The sequence below is a fragment of the Panthera uncia genome, chromosome X (genome assembly GCF_023721935.1).
Source record: "Panthera uncia isolate 11264 chromosome X, Puncia_PCG_1.0, whole genome shotgun sequence".
Taxonomy (NCBI): domain Eukaryota; kingdom Metazoa; phylum Chordata; class Mammalia; order Carnivora; family Felidae; genus Panthera; species Panthera uncia.
In genome coordinates, this window is record NC_064817.1 from 83,209,132 (window position 1) to 83,222,008 (window position 12,877).

Consider the following 12,877-nt stretch of genomic DNA (forward strand, 5'->3'; position numbering starts at 1 on the left):
AGATATCTCTGGGAAAGAGGGTCAAGAGGACAATCATGCAGAAAGGCAAGGTTGGGTGGGGAAGATACATGGGTGCTATGGTGGCTGTCAGGAAAGGAGTGTCCCTGAGAGGACGGCCAACCTTATTGCACCCTTCAGCGTCCGGAGCTGGGCAACCATGTCCGAGAGACAGTGCTCCTGAAAATTCAAAACAGCAGAGTCTTTATAAAGCCAGCCAGCCTGAAAGCGGGGAGAGGGGAGGGGCACAAAGAACCACCCCTTCTTCCCAAGAGGAAGGAGGAAGGAATCACCCCTGAATCCTGGAAGAAAGGAGATTGAGGAAAAAACAGACACTCAACAGGAGCAGCCTGTATGAGAATGGAATGCAACCCTGAATATTCTGTGACATTGAATGTGATATTCACACTGTCCAGAATCAGTATGGAATCCCAATCTGGGAAATATATGATTTGGCTCTTCTATTTTTGGCGATCTGAACATCAGTAACAGGAGATCAAAGCAAAATCAAAAGATTAAACAGAAAAAAAGACCACCAGGAGAAATGTTTCATGATTTTTATGCAGCTTTCAAGATTGTTGCTTCCTTCCACCTATGTCCTCTGTTGGGGAAAATTTCATGTGAGAAAAAAAAGACGATGGGCTGTCTCTCACCTGGTGGTTCTCACTGTCCACTGGCAGCTTCTTCTCAAGAGCTTGATCTCTAGGAGAAGATAAAAGTGCTATTTAGTTCATTCATGAAATTTCTCCATCTGAAATGGATTACCAATTGCAGATTTAGGTTATATACAATGTTCCTACCAATTTAAAAATAGTGTGGGCCTCACTGAATAACTGAGGGTGCCTTCCCAAACTCTGCTACTTAAGAGAGAGTTCAAATGCCCCATCAAACGAGAGACAGGGAGGGGAAGGTAAGAGACTAAAGACAATCACTAATTAGACACTCAGGTGATGATCAGCAGGAATAAAGAACTGGTAGAATAGAGAAGTGAGAGGGAAATAGTTAAAAATCAAAAAAGAAAAAAAAATCTCTCTTCTCAAAGGTCCCCTGTCCTATGAGAGTCAGGCTCCTCTACCTTATGATCTAGAACCTTAAGTATACTCAACTGTTTCTTGGCTTTGTTCAAGTACAGGTCTTCATCGATGAGTTCTTGCTCCTCTGGAACAGAGCATCTCCTGCAGTACAGAGAAGAAATCATCTTTTGGAAACAAAATGTGCTTTTCAGTTTTACCCTTTACTTTCCTTACAACTATGACAAGACAGGTCATTGAGGTTAACAACCCTCTAACCTCACAGAGTTCAGATTCCACCCACATTACAAAACCTGTATGCAGGTTAACATGTAGCAATTCTTATTTCAAGGCATCATCTAATTCTTTTGGTGCATATATCACCTTTCTCCCATGACATTCAAAGTATTTGACAGCTACAAAGTTCCTATTATGGTGGACAGCAAGAAGCATAATCTTTATTTTTACACAGTGAGTTTCAAGAGAGACCTGTTTGAGGTTCCATACAGAGATTATTGTTAAGAGTAGAACCTGGGTCTTTTGCCTCTTGTTTACTAAGAAAGTAATTCCCAAAGTGCAGTTTAGAAGCACGAGAATCCCTAAACTAGGTGATGATGCCTGAAGAAAATCAAAGGCTATGAGAGAGAGAAACAGTAAGGGATTAGGAGTTTACACTGCAAAAACCACACAACAGATTAGCAAAGAGGAGAGAAAGGAGGATTTTATAAATTGAAAGCCATCTGTTATATGTAAAGCACAAGGAAGAGAATTTTAGGAGTTAACACTAAAAGGAGTACTAGAAAGTATATTCAAAGATCAAAAGCAGTCCTAGGAACAAATAAACAAAAATTAATAATAGTTGGAAACCCTCTATTAAAACTATTTTATTTTATTTTTTTAATATATATTTTTTAAATTTTTTTTATGTTTATTTATTTTTGAGAGAGAGACAGAGCATGAATGGGGGAGGGTCAAAGAGAGAGGGAGACACAGAATCTGAAACAGGCTCCAGGTTCTGAGCTGTCAGCACAGAGCCTGATGCGGGGCTCGAACTCACGGACTGCGAGATCATGACCTGAGCCGAAGTCAGTCGCCCAACGGACTGAGCCACCCAGGCGCCCCAAAACTATTTTATTTTAAAGTTTATTTATTTATCTTGAGAGAGAGAGAATTCCAAGAAGGTTCCACACTATCAGCACATAGCCCCGTGTGGGGTTTGATCCCATGGAACCATGAAATCATGACCTGAGCTGAAATCAAGAGTCAGACACTTAACCAACTGAGTCACTCAGGCGCCCATTACACCCATTTTATAAGGAGGCAGTGTCCTGGAAGGGTATGTCTCCCTGATTGAGTAGAAACTGACAGAAGATACAGGATTAAAAAATGAGACTCCTAAACACTCAGTCCCATATTCCAATCACACAATCCCAGTTATTCTCCAGGAAGAGGTGCTTAGGCACATCTGGAGACTATGGGGGAATGCTTACTCATTACAGACCTAGACCTCACTTACTGAATTTCCTCCATTTTAAACATTTTTTTCTAAAAAGCATACCCTGTTTTAGTGCCTTTTTTTCTACTGCTGTCTATTGTGCAGAAAAAATATTAAGAAAATCACAGCTAATTGAAGCAAACAGGATAATTATTTTGAGTCTCTCTGATTACTGAGTCAAATAAATATTTGTTAAATTGAAATAAATGCTCGTGGGTATGCCAGGCACTATCTAGATGTTAGATGCTGCAAGGGACATGCAAACAAATGGCATTAAATGTACAATATGTACTATAATAGATTCAGGCATAGGAAGCATATGAGTGAAATTATCAACTAAACGTGAAATGTAAAGTCCTTGTTCTTGAATAGTTTACAATCTTTTGAAGAGCCAAACCATATACATATGAAAAGCATCTAAAAAAATACAAAACAGTATGCAAACAAATGTTAAGAATTAAATACCATGGGAAGCTAGCATAAAATCACTGTAAACTATTGTCAACAGGAGAAGTATCACACAAAATACTTAAGCTTCCCAGATGGATATGATTTGGATAGGCAGATGGAATGCAGAACGTCACTGTAAGCAAGCAGAATAACACTATCGAGTCATGGGGGAGGGAATAAGCATGGCATGTGTTGGAAATACTGAAGCCAGAAGCCTGGCTAAAGCATATGATTTGGGTTAAGTACAGTGAAAAATAAGGTTGGATAGATAGGGTGGGATCAGTTAGCAAGGGGCTTGGATGCCAGGCTGAAGAGTATAGACTTGAGATAAAAAGTGTTTTAGTGGGCAAAGTGAGTGAAAGGGAGTGGGAGTCCAGTTATGGAATGAGTAAGTCACGGGAAAAAGAGGTAGAGCATGGGCAATACAGTCAGTGGTAGTGTAATAGTGCCATACGGTGACAGATGGTAGCCACACTTGTGAGCACAGTGTAACATACAGAGTTACTGAGTCACTATGCTCATGCCATACATGTGAAACCAATGTAACATTATATGTCAACTGTACTCAAAAGAGCTTTTTGTAAGTGTTTTAGAACAGAGAGACAAATCAGGCATTTTCTCTGGCATAATAACCTTACCTGTACTTTGGATGGGAATTATAGTAACAGAACCATCTTGCAGGTAATGTAGATGGATCAACCTTGCCAGGAAGCTTCCTCCATTTAAGACACTCATCACACTGTACCCATGTCTGGTCGGGAATCTTCCTGAATGAAGGAAAACAGAAGTATGACTGTGTATATCCTAGCTCTGTGCTCTTATGTTAGAAAGGCACACCCTAAAAGGTAAAGAATAAAATTTTATATATGAATTGTGTTAGAACTGTAATGCTATGGTCTAAGTGTTTAAAACACACATCTTGAACTTCACAAAGAAAATAATAATAGAATTATACCAAACGTGGATAAGAAAAATAGTAACCAGTCTTTTTTTTTTTTTAGAAATGTACCATTTTATTACAAAGACTCTCACAAAAATTAAAATAGTATCTCAAAAAGGAAACTAGACTACCAATCTCCACCTGCAGAACTGGGCGAGGATAGAGGGCAGGCAGTGTGAGTTTCTTGGCTCACAGGGGGCCAGTGGGAAGGTATGATAACAGAACCAATCTAAAAATGGCTGATATTACCTTAAGGAGCCTGACAGGGGGTCCCTCAAGATCTAGCCACTCCTAGAATGCCCAGTAAGGGCACCTTTCCAAAGCCACTAAGCAGGCACTTAACATTTCAGGATTTTGTCCTATGTCTTCTTAAGAATATGCTTTCCAGACCCAGCACCCTTTATGGTTCAAAATTAAGAAGTGGGAAAGGATGGGTGGCAAGACAGCCACTAGAAAAGCTCACTCCTAACACGTGCCCTGGGCTCAGGGCCCTGGTTCCTGTCTAGTCCCTGGGGATATTTATATTTAATATATTTTTATATAAATACACAGAGAGATAGAAAATATAAAATCTGAGGGGTTGTGGGAGAAAGGTGGGAAACTTGGCAGGAAGCCACAACTGGAGAGGTCTGCTCAGGCCAACTTGACCTCCTCCTTGACCCCTTTGGCTTCTTGCTTCTCCTCCTTGGTTTTCTCCTCTTCTGTGACTTCTTCTCTTCTGGATCTTTCTCTTTTTCATCCTCAGTTTTGACTCTCTTGGCTTTTTTGAAGTTGGAAGAGTTCTTGCGACCGCCTTCTCCCTCTTCATCAGAGTCCAAGAACTCTTCCTCACAGGCGATTCGTTTGTCAGAGGAACAGATCGAGATGCGCTTGTCAGGGTCTTCTTCGTCCTCGTTGCCACTCTCCTCTGGAATGGCATCCTCAGGAATCACCTGCATTTGGACCCCAGGTGCGTGGGGCAGCATTCGCAGGTTCTCAAACAGTCGCTGTTTGATCTTCTCCAGGTACTCCTTGGTGTTCTGGTTGGTCATACTGGAAGGACTGATGTGAAGTTTGAAATCTGGCCCAAAGTATTCGAAGTAGTTGTTGTGTGGAAGCTCATTTGGGATCTCCGTGTCCAGAGCCACGGCTGTTTCATACGTCCAGCAGCGGGCCACGTTACGGATGGTATAACCACCTCCTCCCAGCATCAGCATAGGCAGGTTGAAGCTCTTCACAAACTCTACACACTTGGCGTGCCCTTTGATGGTCAGGTTGAAGCAACCTAGCCGATCCCCAGATAGGGAGTCAGAGCCACATTGTAAGACAACTGCACTGGGTTGGAACATCTCCATTACTTTGGACATGACCGGCTTGAAAATGGCCTCATAGGACTCGTCATCGATCCCATCTCGGAGCGGGTAGTTAACAGCGTAATACTTGCCTTTGCCAGCCCCAATATCCCGTAGGTCCCCAGTTCCTGGGAAGTACTCTCCGTATTTATGAAAGGACACAGTCATGACCCGGTCTGTGGTATAGAAGGCCTCTTCCACGCCATCGCCGTGGTGAATATCAATGTCAATATACAGCACCCTCTGGTGATACTTTAGCAGTTCCAGGATGGCCAAGACGATATCATTGACGTAACAGAAGCCAGATGCCTCAGACTTCTTTGCATGATGCAGGCCCCCAGCCCAATTCACAGCGATGTCCGTCTGCTGCTTATTAAGTTTCACAGCACTTGCCACAGAGCCACCAGTAGATAACTGACAGAACTCAAACAGGCCATCAAATACCGGACAGTCCTCACCAACGTTGAATCTCTGCATCTGTTTGCTGTACTCAGACATGTTATCTGGGCGGATGGAGCGCAAGAATTTAATGTAGTCGTCACTGTGGTACTTGGTCATCTCCTCAGCATTGGCCTTGTGAGGGCGATATATTTCCATTTTTCGATAGAGACCATAGTTAAGTAGCAAATTGTGAGTCATGCGGATTCGGTGAGGCTTCATTGGGTGGCCTTGTCCATAATAGTAATTTCCAACATCCCCGTCATAGTAGTAACAGACTTTCCTCCGGGTGCCCTGAGTCTGCGCCATTTTGCTCGGCTCCTGTCCCTCCCGTCAGTCGGTCCGTCTGGCCTCCCCAGTAACCAGTCTTAACATGGTAAGCTACCATTATTTATGGAACTAAATAATATTTTCCAGTATCTCTTGTTCTAAGCAAACAAGAGGATCATTTTAACTCTAAAATTAACAAGGAAGAATATATATTACAATATTACCAAGAAATAAAACCCATATAATCATTGTATTTGCTTCTATCCAACTGTGTATCAAGTTTAAAATGTATTTGTGGGGGTCACGGAAGCATCATCATCAAAAACTCTTCCCCATTTCCCCGCAGACTCCCTAGTCCTCTCTTTTTGTCCATTTAAAAGTCTTTGGTTATACTTCAACCAAAATTTTATTAGGTTGGTATCCTCAACATTAATCTTAAAAACTCCTATAAATGTGATTAAATCTCGTAACTAGAAAGGGTGGCTTCAGTCTAACAACTGAGTGAAATTAAGGCAAAATCCTTCTAGAGGTCTATGCTTAAGATACAAAGCCACTCAAATCCCTGCCAGGAAGCATAACCCAGTCACCTACACCTTAAAGCAAATGTGTTTCTCTATGAAAGGAGGTGGTCCATATAGAACAGAAGTAGTCAGCAACTAAGGTGTGAAAAGCAGACTGGAGGGAGAAGGCTGGAGAAAAGAAACAGAAAGAGGGCACAGGGGTACCAAGGGTCAGTCTGAGAAACATGTAATTTAGCTTAGAGCATGATGTGCATATGTCACATTTATACTGCTCTTACCAGTAGCCATTTTCAATAGTGACAGAGTTCTTTTATGTCTTAGTTTGTATCTTTTTCTTTAGTCTTTATTTTGTTTAAATAATGCTTTTTTTCTAGTTATAGGAGTCATATAAGCTCATTACAGAAAAACTGGAAAACACAGGAAGATATGAAAAAGAAAATAAAAGGCATGCATATTTCTACCAAACAGTGTCTTCTTGTTTAAAAGTCTGTTTTAACATGGAAAATTCGTACGTGTTTTTGGATATATGGCTTCCTTATCTCCTAGCTCCAGGCTGCTCTAGCCTTGAAACTTCCAAGCTCTAAGCTCAGGCCTGACCTCTGGTGTCTATTTATTTCCATACAGCTACTGCTTAATTTAGAGCCAGAGACAGCAAAGGGCAGTTTCAGCAGCAGTGGGAGGGAAGAGGAAAGGTCGTGTTGGCTTTGGTTTGGCATGCGGATGCACAGAAGAGTTGCATGCAGAAGCATGCCAATGTGACTGCCTTGGAGAGAAGCATTAGAGACAGCAAATCCTTGCCTTAGGCTACATCAGACTATGGAGGATCCTTCCAACCAGGCAGACAGGAGAGGCATTTAGCTGTGATTGCAATAAATAGGTAGTTGAAGGGGCTGTACCATCCATACTCCCCTACTGCATCCTTCCAGAAGAGCGTCATGGCTAAGCACTTGGGCTTGGGGGTCTGACTGCCTATATTTGAACTTCGTATCTACCACTTTCTACTTGTTTCATCTTGAGCAAGTTACTTAAGCTCTCAGTATATCAGTGTCAGTAAAAAGGTAATAATACCATCTGTCTATCCCACAGGGTTGTTGTAACGATTCAATAAATCTAAATACATGTAAAAAACTTAGACCAGTTGACTGGCATGTAAGTACTCAATAAAGAATAATAATTATTACAATTCTGCCTCCAGAAAGGTTGAATAACATATACACACACTCTCTAGCAATATATGAACATCTGTTTAATGGCATTAATCACTACTTATTTGAAAGGCAAAAAAATGGCATCTTGTCCTAGCTGGAATTTCTTTGAAAACCACAGAGGTTATACATGAGCAGAGATCTTTAGAGTGTTATTCACACAACAGTCAGTCATGTTGCACCAAAACAAAATTTTGTATCATACATTTGCCTGATAACTTCCATTAAAAAAAAAGTGCATGGGTGTCAACCCCAAAATCTTTTAACACTCTAATCCTTGTCATGATAGGGGTGTAACTGATTATATATGTGTTGGTATGTATTCTATCTTCTGTTTTACCCTTTCCTGGTTACTGAGGCATGTCATCCTGATCCACACTTCTGTATGTAATTTGCCATCCTAGACTCAATAAATTCTACCTTTTTCCTGATATGCTGGGTTCTCTACTTCTACCCTCAAATGCCTTGGTACAGGTCCAACAATGTTCACTAAGAATAAAGAGAAGGGAAGTTTGCTAACATTTCTGAACACCTACTATATGCCAGGCACTATGCTACAAATGTTATGCTCATTTCATATTCTTACAGAGGTGTAGTAACTTACTTACCCAAGCTCACCCAAACTATTAAGCAGATCCAGAGTTTCAACCCAGGAGTGTCTCATTTAAATGGTCATCATCTTCCACTATATCACACTGCCTGTAGGATAAACTGACAGTACTAAACTCTGCATATTTATGACCCAAGCCACACAAGTGTTAAACCAGAATGAAGAGGTCTAGAGAATGATGAAACCAGTACCTGTGATTTCCTATTTTTAGTTAATTAAACTTCCTATGTGAAAGCACCATCTTACCCTTGTTCCTTCCATTTGCTCTATGGACATTAACCCCTGACACTTCTATATTCTACATTTACTACTCACGGTGTTGGCCTGGCTATGGCTGAGGTCTCAAAATTCTCTTGGGAGGTCTTTTCCTTCCAATAAGCATTGAGCTTCTGGGCAAGGGCATTTATTGTCAACCTGAAAGAAGAAGGAAGAAGAAGCATATCAATGCTGAGGATCTGTTGAACAATTTTATGATCTCTAAGGTGCTCCCATTTAATAGAGGCCACCAATGTAGAATATTCAGCCTAAGTTTGAACATCTACACTTTCAGAAACCAGGATGGGAATCTACTGCCTTTGCAAATTACATGTCAAAATGACGAAGTCATACTGTTTACTAGTCGCTTTGGTTGAAAAGGTAAAATGGTCACAAGTCCTAAGAAATACTGTGTTCTTCAAATTTTCAGGTCTTTTAGAATCACGAAGTGGGAGAGATGACATTCTAGACAATGACAGAAGACTAAATTGCAGAGCTAGGACAGAACCAAATACTGGTAAGATTAAGGGGGAGCTGCTCAGACTGTCAGATGACTACAGGTAAACAATTCAGGACCAAATTGAAAGTCAGGGATCAAATGCTGTACCCTATGTATTAGAAATAAATCAAATACTAACATAAAAATGTCTACGCAGTTCTTCATTCAAATGTTGATCACAGAAGTTACAGCACCAATGGACAACAAAGTCCCCTACAACCTTCCACTACATATCCATTAGTGGAGGCTGGACCCCAGCTCTGGCTCTTTCTCAGTCTCCTTTATTTCTCTTTCCAAATGAACAACAGTAAGCGTAGGGTCAAACAATGTAAGGTGTAGAAGACAAAACCTGAATTTTACTTTTTTTTAAACTTCACTTTTAAAAACTGTCAATTCGAGTGACGAATTCCTATTTAATTCTAGAACCTAGGATTATAATTTTTTAAATAAAAAAACTTAATGTTTATTTATTTTTGAGAGAGAGAGAGAGCGAGAGAGAGAGAGAGAGAGCGCTCACAAGCAGGGGAGGGGCAGAGAGAGGAGACACAGAATCCAAAGCAGGATCCAGACTCTGAGCTGTCAGCATAGAGCCCGATGCAGAGCTTGAACCCATGAACCAAGAGATCACGACCTGAGCCAAAGTTGGATGCTTAACCGACTGAGCCACTCAGGCGCCCCTTGAACCTAGGATCACAAAATAATGTCGAGTTGTACACACCTGGTATACTACAAATTTATGATTTAAAAAAAAAAATCTTTGGACTTCTTGGATCATTGTCCAAGGGTTTTGTAGGCCTCATCTCTCCTTAAAAGGAATTCTTCCTTACCTCCACCTTACTAATATTAAATTAGATTCTGACTACACAGAAAAGAATAAAGTCATTATATGTGAGCCCTCCCACAAACACTTACTCTACTCCAACCTACTAACGTTCATACTTTTATGATTATATCTTTCCTTCAAGTCACGGATGAAGAACGGTTTCTTGTCTTCTCTTTAAATTCTATTTTAAAAATATTTTTAAATTTTTTAAAGTTTATTTATTATTGAGAGACAGAGAGAAAGAGCATGAGCAAGGGAGGGGCAGAGAGAGGGGGAGACACAGACTCTGAAGGAAGCTCCAGGCTCTCCAGCTGTCAGCACAGAGCCCGACACGGGGCTCAAACTCGCAAACCGCGAGATCATGACCTGAGCTGAAGTCGGATGCTTAACCGACTGAGCCACCCAGGAGCCCTCTATTTTAAAACTATTTTTAAAAGAAGTAGATTAGATGGGATTCTGGAGAAGGCTTGAGTGGTAAACTGACACATTTCAGCTCTTAGAAAGGCAGCAACTACCCATCTCCCATCCACGCACAGCCCCCATGGCAGGCAGCTGTGCACATACTTTAAGAGCAGCTTATAGGGGCCAGTGTGGGCAAAATAAACCTGCCTCCAAATACAAGCTATCTGTACTCTGACTGCTGTTTGCTGCTCCTGATCACAGGATCATGTCATCCCATGGTAGCCACAAAGAAAACAGCTAGAGAATATACACAAAAAGAAATTAGGAATAGATCTTTCACTATAAAAAATCAACTGAACACAAAAGAGGACAGTAATAGAGGAAATGAGGGGCAAAAAAAATCTTAAAAGCCATACAGAAAACGGAGCAAAATGACAGAAGTCCCTCCTTATCAGTAAGTGCTTTAAATGTAAACGGTTTAAACTCTCCAGTCAAAAAACAGATTGGTGTAATGGGTAAAAACAAAACAAAACAAAACCACATGATTTAAATATATACTGCCTACAGGAAATGAACTTTAGATAAAAAAAAGACACAAATAGGGGGCGCCTGGGTGGCTCAGTCAGATAAGTGTCAGACTTCAGCTCAGGTCATGATCTCATGGTTTGTGGGTTTGAGCCCAGCATTGGGCTCCATGTTGACAGTGCGGAGCTTACTTGGGATTCTCTCTGTCCCTCCTGCACTCTCTTTCTCTCTCAAAATAAATAAATAAAAACTTGAAAAAAAAACACAAATAGTTTGAAAGTGAAAGGACAGGAAAGGCTATTGGTAAATAGTAACTAAAAGAGATAAATGATGTCTATACTAATATCCGACCAAATAAACTATGAATCACAAAAGCTAGAACGTGGAAGCAGCCCAAGTGTCTGTTGATGGACCAATGGATAAGTGAGATGTACTGTGCGTGCGTGTGTGTGTGTGTGTGTGTGTGTGTGATTATTATTCTGCCTTAAAGAAGGAAGGAAATTTTTTTTTAAACTTTTTTTTTTTTTTTTTTTTTTTGGGACAGAGAGAGACAGAGCATGAACGGGGGAGGGGCAGAGAGAGAGGGAGACACAGAATCGGAAACAGGCTCCAGGCTCCGAGCCATCAGCCCAGAGCCTGACGCGGGGCTCGAACTCACGGACCGCGAGATCGTGACCCGGCTGAAGTCGGACGCTTAACCGACTGCGCCACCCAGGCGCCCCTAAACTTTTTTTTTTAACGTTTATTTATTTTTGAGACAGAGAGAGACAGAGCATGAACAGGGGAGGGGCAGAGAGAGGGAGACACAGAATCCGAAACAGGCTCCAGGCTCTGAGCTGTCAGCACAGAGCCTGACGCGGGGCTCAAACTCACGGACCGCAAGATCATGACCTGAGCTGAAGTCGGCCGCTTAACCGACTGAGCCACCCAGGCGCCCCAAGAAGGAAGGAAATTTTGACACAGGCTACAACATGGATGAAGCCCAAAGACATTATGCTAAGTGAAAATAAGCCAGTCACAAAAAGACAAATTACTATACGATTTCACTTACATGAGGTACTTCAAGTAGTCAAAATCGTAGAGACAGAAAGTAGAATGGTGGCTGCCAAGGGCTGGGGAAGTGGGAATGGGGAATTATGGTTTAATAGGTATAGAATTTCAGTTCTGCAAGATGAAAAGAGTTCTGGGGATGAATGGTGGCAATGGTTGCATAACAGTATGAATATACTTAATGCCACTTAACTATACACTTAATGGCTAGGATGGTAAATTTTATTTTACCACAATATTTTACCACAATAAAAAGAAAATTGGGAAAAAAGGGAAGTAGATTGTGTGGTTCCCAGGGGTTGGAGAAGGGGAAGTGTGGAGTGGCTGCTAGTGGACAAGTGGTTGCTTTTTGGGGTGGTGGAAAAGTTTTGGAGTTAGGTAGAGGTGATAGTTGAACGATTTGTGAATATACTAAAACCCTCTGTAGTGTACACTTAAAAACAGTGACATTAATGGTATGTGCATTGTATCTTCACTAAAAAGAAAACTAAAGCTCTGTTCTCATGTATTCAGGTAAAATTTACACAGAGTGAAATGCATCTTTTTAAGTGTGTTGTTCTATCAGTTTTAACAAAGGTATACAGTCATGTAACCACCACCTTAACCAAGATACTGTTATTATGGATTCTCAAATTCCAGTTCTTCTCAAAAAAACCCTGGCTTGACTTCACTGTTCTATTAATCTCCTTCCACTTCCCCAATCCTGGTGTATGTAACTAGACACTATCTCCTCTTCATTCTCTTGTCTTAATCCCCTATAGGCTAGTTTCTACCATCACCACTCCATGAAACTATTCCTTTTCCCAACGTCATTAATTCTATCAATGATCCTGCCAATATCCCAGTGTACTACATTTGAGACTTTGCAGTGATCTTTGGTTCTTCCCTCTCCTTTATATGCCTTATCTGTCACCAAAATCTTTTGAACTTTTCTTCACAGTGTCTGTTGTACCCTTCCTTTTTCACAGCTATTCTTATTTCAGACGTTCACCTCACACCTAGGTTACTCCAATAGCCTTTAAAGTTTATTTATTTTGAAAGAGAACACATGCATGT

At 41.0% G+C, this 12,877-nt stretch overlaps 2 protein-coding genes across 3 annotated transcripts in view; both read right to left on the reverse strand.

Moving 5' to 3' along the window:
• Positions 1-12,877, reverse strand: part of MORC4 (MORC family CW-type zinc finger 4) — a 61,116-nt gene that overhangs the window by 15,543 nt on the left and 32,696 nt on the right. For both annotated transcript variants that reach the window (XM_049644749.1, XM_049644748.1), the window contains exons 10-13: positions 8,583-8,681; positions 3,591-3,719; positions 1,104-1,172; positions 651-699 (exon numbers count right to left, since the gene is read on the reverse strand). In XM_049644749.1, the coding sequence (XP_049500706.1) occupies positions 651-699; positions 1,104-1,172; positions 3,591-3,719; positions 8,583-8,681 (346 nt within the window). The remainder of the gene's footprint in view (positions 1-650; positions 700-1,103; positions 1,173-3,590; positions 3,720-8,582; positions 8,682-12,877) is intronic.
• On the reverse strand, positions 4,429-7,334 carry LOC125932228 (histone deacetylase 1-like). The gene is given in 2 exon segments (XM_049644728.1): positions 4,429-4,599; positions 4,602-7,334. Coding segments are annotated over 2 exon segments (1,443 nt in total). The 5' UTR covers positions 5,971-7,334; the 3' UTR covers positions 4,429-4,525.